This window comes from Nematostella vectensis, chromosome 11 (genome assembly GCF_932526225.1).
Source record: "Nematostella vectensis chromosome 11, jaNemVect1.1, whole genome shotgun sequence".
Taxonomy (NCBI): Eukaryota; Metazoa; Cnidaria; class Anthozoa; order Actiniaria; family Edwardsiidae; genus Nematostella; species Nematostella vectensis.
Window position 1 is genome coordinate 12,671,601 of NC_064044.1, and position 6,325 is coordinate 12,677,925.

Sequence of the window (6,325 nt, forward strand, 5' to 3'; positions counted from 1 at the left end):
AAGTTCTATAGGTATGCGCACCTGTTAGCCTGCAGTAACATTAATCCCTTTTACATCATGAGCAATCAAGTCACTTTCCCATCGTCTTACAATATATTTACCAGGGGTGTTTATGGGAAGCAAATATGAAGCAAAGAAATTATTTGTAACAGCAGGGACATACCCCTGATTGGCTGATGGAGGTGTGCACTTAAGGTATAGGTCTCATGGAAAAAGGATACTACTTCACGATCATTCAATAAGTGCACACCCCTGTGTATGTGCCTGACATACTGCACCAAAATGGGCTACAAAAGCTAACAACTCAAACAAATACAGCCCCAATAGACTGTGAAACATCTCAAGGCTTTGTTGGAAATAATTTCTACCAGAGAGAACACATTTCCATGTGGGCCTTTGAAATATATTCCATTGTTTTTTCCCCACTCTCCTCGGTGATGTTCTCATATCTTTAGGTCCTTAATTTCTGAGTGAAAGCCCTTATTTTTTCTCAATATCTTATAAAAAAAAACAAGGAAGTCCAAAAACTCTAGGAAAGTCTCTGCCCCTACCCCCAAACCTACCACACCCTAGCTAACATTCACACCCCATCTGGTAAAGTAGTAGCCATTGCCTATTAAAATCAGCCTGCCTGTTTCAATTCCACTGTTTTTGGGTTTTGTGTTCTAGTGCTTCAAAAGAGCTGAGTCTGCCGGGTCTGCTGGGTCTGCTGGGTCTCCTTGCTGCAACATAGAACAAGGGAATGACCTCTTGGATTCAAACTGGACGTTATCGACCATTAACACACTTCCAAAAGTCACTCAAAAGTATTCACATACAGATGAGCAAATGGGGCAACAACAGGAAAGCTTGAATAATTCATTGCAAAATAAAATGAATACACTAAAACAAACTTTTAGATTTAAGAAGTCAGCGGTAAAACAAGAGTTTATAGGCGAGAAAATAGGATTACAACAAGGATATCCCCAGGCATCCGATGAAGATGTGGAGAATCTTCTAGAACCCTCTCGATTGCAATCAACTGTCACAGTGAAACACGAGAGACCAGAGTCGCAACGTGTGGCTCTTGAGGAGTTAGTGCAAGGTCTGGAAAATGTTATAGAGCCTTCAACTGTCACATTTAGACAAGAACAACTCAAAACAGTGGAGGGACCATGGACGCAATGTGAAGCTCTGCAGACATTAGACCGAGGTATCGAGAATATTCTGGAGGCTTCTAGATTGCCACCAACACTCACAGTTAAGCAAGAACAACTCGAAACAGAAGAGAGACCAGAGTTGCAACGTGAATCATTAGACCAAGGAGTGAGGAATATTCTAGAACAATCCGAACCACTCCAAACAGGACAGGCTGGAGAGTCACGGAAAGAAATCCTGCAGCCATTAGACCAAGATTTTGGGAATGTTTTAGAACATTCTAGATGCCTGACTTGTGACAAATCATTTTCTTCAGCTTTTCACCTGGAGCTGCACAACCGTGTTCATGTGGAGTATCGACCTCACGCCTGTTGGATGTGTCACAAGGCCTTCAAGCACAAAACAGCTCTGGTGCTACATAAAAAGACGCACTTGGAGTATCAAGAGTGGCGGGTAAGACTAAAAACGCTTCCACATAAGTGTAGGGTTTGTTCTGCTGGATTTCCAACACTGTGTAAACAAAGGCGCCATGAGAGGAGCCATCAAAAGAACCGTCAGTTTAAGTGTAATAAGTGTAGCTGGGCTTTCCCATGGAAATGCGAGTTGGTTCGCCACCAAACACGTCACACTGAGAAATATGTCCATATCTGTTACGATTGCGGCAGGGGCTTTTCCACCGCGATTGTAATGAAGCGGCACAAGTTTGGCATGAATCCCTTTAAGTGTGAGATGTGTGAGCAAGATTTTCCTGGACAAACAGAGTTAGCAGAGCACGTGCGAAAGCACGTTGGTGAAAAACCATTTGAGTGTGAGACATGCGGGAAACGCTTTTCTTCCCAAGGTTCCTTTAAAATCCACTTAAACTCCCATGGCAACGAGAAACCATATTCTTGTTATGTTTGTGGGAAAGCATTCCGCCTTAGAGGAAACATGCTGCAGCATCTGAGAAGCCACACCCTCGAGAAACCGTACAAATGTGCTCTCTGCGATAAAGCTTTCAGCCATTCAAGTCATTGCAATCGTCATATGGAGACTGTGCACTCCACCACTCGGCCTTACGCGTGCGACAAATGCCCTAGGACATTCAAATGCCGCAGTACTCGTAACACCCATTTGAAGCTTCATACTCAGGGCGTCGATGAGAAATCGTTTGTTTGTGAGATCTGTGGTAAGGGCTTAAGAACTAAGAGTAGTCTTAGGGATCATAGAAAAACGCATACGGATAATAAACCGTTTGTGTGCGAGGAATGCGGCAAGACATTCCGCGCGAATCATAACTTGGTTAATCATGTTTTAACTCACGCTGCGAGTAGGATGTTCCATTGTGTGAATTGCGGAACTGGATTTGGGCCTTCTGTCCGTGCTCTTAAGCGCAAACAAGGGATGGAGATTGAGAGAGAAGAGTACTGCAATCTATGTAAACCGAAGCACACCTCGCGTTTCCAATGCGAAACATGCGGCCGAGAGTTCTATCGACGTTACGAGTTCAAGTTACACGTGGCTTCTCACAGTAAAACTCGCCCATTTCAGTGTGAACTCTGCGATGCTGGTTTCTTTAAAATGAGAGAACTAAAAAATCACATGTTACTGCATAAGAGCGACGACCTAGCCAATATGAAATGAAAAGAGGTTTGGACCACAATGCAGAGATGCCTGATAATATGGGTATGTTTGCTAGGGGGACCTTATTTATTTCTGCCAGCAAGGCATGATGCAACTCTGGCAGTTGAATGAAACTTTATTGTGACATTTTGGATTTTTTGGGGGTGAAAGTATAGTATGAAAATTGGAAAGAAATATTCTGTTAGCAAATTTAATCAAGTCACAATGTTGTGGTAGAATTATATAGTTAATAGAAAAAGCTGGGAAATATTTCTTTAAACCCTAATAATGAGAAACGTAATAAAAATATTCAAAATTGACATACTGGTTCTTTAAATGATTCTATAACCGTTTAATGAAAATTGTGCTGTATTTAGACCCTTAGACGGCAGTTTATTAAAGAAAGGCACAAATTATATTAGACTTGTGTTTGCGGGGGATGCGCTCTAGTCCGCCATTTCATAAAGCAATTCAATCAGAGGGGGAATTACTTTAGATTTTATGTATTTGTTATAAAATATCGGTTTATAGAGTGGGCGAGTGCTTCCCTTTAAAGTCTATTGATGTATTTATGCTGGTAGCCTACTACCCTTACAAATGGTCTTGTAGCAGCTATCAGAAGATTACACCTCATTGGATTTATGCATCACAGACAAAACAATGGGAAACAAAACAGTAGAACGGGAATCCATAGAACAATGAGGTTATCAAGCTAATGAGTGGGCTGCTGTGTCGCTGAAGTGGTTCGTAGATTCGAATTTTGATTCTGGGGATTTTTTATAGCTTGTGTTTTAATTTGAAGATTCCTCTTGTTAGACTATGAACGCGATAAATTGTCTTGCAGTGGCCAACCTTTGCTTAGCAAGAAGACACACACACAGGCAGCATGGCCTGCTAAAATGTGCACATTTATTGTAATCGCCTAATATTCCTCTTAAGAGATGTAATACATTTCTGCCGATAGAATTGACGGCATGTGAATAACATGTGGGAATGTAAAGAGAGTGCAGTATGAGTATGAGTATATAAGGGGAGACATAGCGTGCTTGTGTCACTCTAGCCAGCTTCTTTGTTTAAGCCATATTGACATTTGCTAATTTTTTTTTCATGTGTATTTTCTTTTTTAAACTTTTTCTTTGGCTCTTCAGGCCCGGGAGCACGTAATGCTGAGCATTGGTTCAGGGAACACGGTCCAGAGTTATTTTCCAATAGGGTTTTTGTCTCTGGTTTAGTGTCCGACTCAGTATTAACTTCTTGCAAATATGAATTAGGTGATTTAATGTTTCACCTTTTTCAGATTGTAATTGTATTGGAAATTCAGCAGTGTTTACTACTTGTCAGATTGTTTTGCATTGTAATGTTCTTCAGCAGTGACTACTGCTAGCTGGGCGCTGGCTACATATCCAAAATAAACAGGAGTTCTCCTGAACTGTGTTAGTTGTAAAGTGTTATGTAATGAAGGCAAAATTGACGCATTTTTATCAACATAATGCTAAAGCTATGGAAACGAATCCCCCAAAGCTCTGGATAAGAAAAACCTGCAAAATATTATGGGTTTTTTTATAGAAAATTATATATATATATATTTCTTGTGAACATATATAGCCTTGTTTAGTTGTGCTGGGCTTTTTTGGATATCGCAAGACTTTCTTCCAAACAGGGTAGAGTTGGTATTAAGAGTACAATTTTAAAGTTCAGAGCCCGGTTCCTAGAAGCTCAAATACAATTATCTGTAATAGATTAATGATATCCAATGGACAAAAGAAAACATAAACAACAGAAAGCTTTTTAGGTGGATATGTTGATTAACACTTTTAAGGAACCATGCCTAGGGAGCCATTATAAGAGGCTTATTGTACTCAGTAACCCAGTAATCAGCATTCTTAATTTTTCTCCACTCTACATATTTCAATAATCGTTTGATAATTTTCCTTACAATTACAACATGGTCATGGGATGAGTCAAAAAGGAAACTTCTTTTGGATGTTCATTCTTCAACTTACTTTCAACTGATAATTTTAATATTAAACAGGTGAAAATAACACAGTCCTGCTTCCAATAATAAAGAAAGTTTTTCCTACTAATTTTCAACATATTCTTAACAGACTGAGGGTTGAAGCTTGTCACTGAAATATTTATAGCTTGTACCATGCCATGCAGCCACACTAAGGACACTGATGTCTCTTTTCCCTCGTATGTGTTAGAGTATGGGCTTTGAGGTTTCCAGCCCGTGCGAAACATTTACCACACTGATGACACTGATGTGGCCTTTCTCCCGTATGTATAAAAGCATGGGTTTTGAGGTTACTAGCCTTTGTGAAACATTTACCACACTGATGTGGCCTTTCTCCAGTATGTGTAAGACCATGTATCTTGAGGTGACCAGCCCGTACGAAACATTTATCACACTGGGGATACTGATGTGGCCTTTCTCCCGTATGTGTATTGGCATGTCTTTTGAGGTTTTCAGCCTGTGTAAAACATTCACCACACTGAGGATACTGATGTGGCCTTTCTCCTGTATGTATAAGAGCATGTCTCTTAAGGGACTGTAAGAGTGCAAAGCATTCACCACACTGAGGACACTGATGTGTCTATTTTCCTATATGTGTGAGAGCATGTCTTTTCAGGTGTCCAGCCCGTGCAAAACATTCACCACACTGAGGACACTGATAGCGACATTCACACTATATTCCGGTTTAAAAAATCTGAAGCATATATTCTTTCTCTTGATAACGTGCCCAATCCCCTCACTTTTAGACTCCTTTTCAGAAAAGCAGGGGCTTACACATTTAGCGATATTTTAGGGTCTATTATAAATATACATTTGACTGCCTGTTTGGAACCCTCGGTAAATCGAACATTCCACTATTCAGTGAATAAAAAACAATGACTAAAAACAATTTCAAGAAAATGAGTCGCTGCATTAATATTTTTTTATTTATTCTTTTAGCTAATTCACGTGGTTCACGCAAGCCCCTCCCCCTGCAAATGGTATGGATGTCGCTCCTCTAGGCCGACTGACGTGACGTCATTGGATCAAACGGATTTTTCGAATACTAGATGCCATGAAATTGCATGTGAACGGATCCTTTGTCTAAAGGCTGAATTAGACAGCGCGATTTGGTCGTATACGACTAGCCCGCGACAACACGAATCACTGAGTGTAAATCAGCCTACGACTCCGCTACGCAGCTCGACTAAAAAAGTAGTGTCGTAGGCTGGTCGCATACGACTAAATCGTGCTTTGCAAGACCGAGGTACAATTTGGAGGGGACTGGGCCGGGAATACAGCTATTTAAAAAAAAAAAAAAACGTTGTCCAAGATAGCTCTGCTTTACGCGCCTATACCGCAAGGTAATATGGGTAATATATGTTGTTTCAGACTATGTAATTCATCACTACCGGGGCACACTCGTTAAGCGATGTCAGAATAGTAGAACAACAGTCTATTTTATAAAGTCCTTCAAATAAAATAAAAATTCGTAGAAACATATTACCCATACCAGCTCACGGTATAGGTGCGTACAGCTGAGCGCTTTTGGACAACGGTTTTTGAAATAGCTGTATATCGCATATCCACTAA

At 40.4% G+C, this 6,325-nt stretch overlaps 1 protein-coding gene across 1 annotated transcript; it reads left to right on the plus strand.

Annotated features, from left to right (window-relative positions):
* Nucleotides 1–705: 705 nt before the first annotated feature.
* Nucleotides 706–3,040, plus strand: LOC5514764 (gastrula zinc finger protein XlCGF57.1). The gene has a single exon (XM_048734691.1). It carries the CDS (start codon nt 829–831, stop codon nt 2,758–2,760), a length of 1,932 nt encoding a protein of 643 aa, XP_048590648.1. The 5' UTR covers nt 706–828; the 3' UTR covers nt 2,761–3,040.
* The last annotated feature ends 3,285 nt before the right edge of the window (nt 3,041–6,325 follow it).

Coding starts and splice junctions, on each gene's coding strand:
- LOC5514764 (XM_048734691.1), top strand. CDS start 829: ATGGGGCAACAACAGGAAAGCTTGAATAATTCATTGCAAAATAAAATG.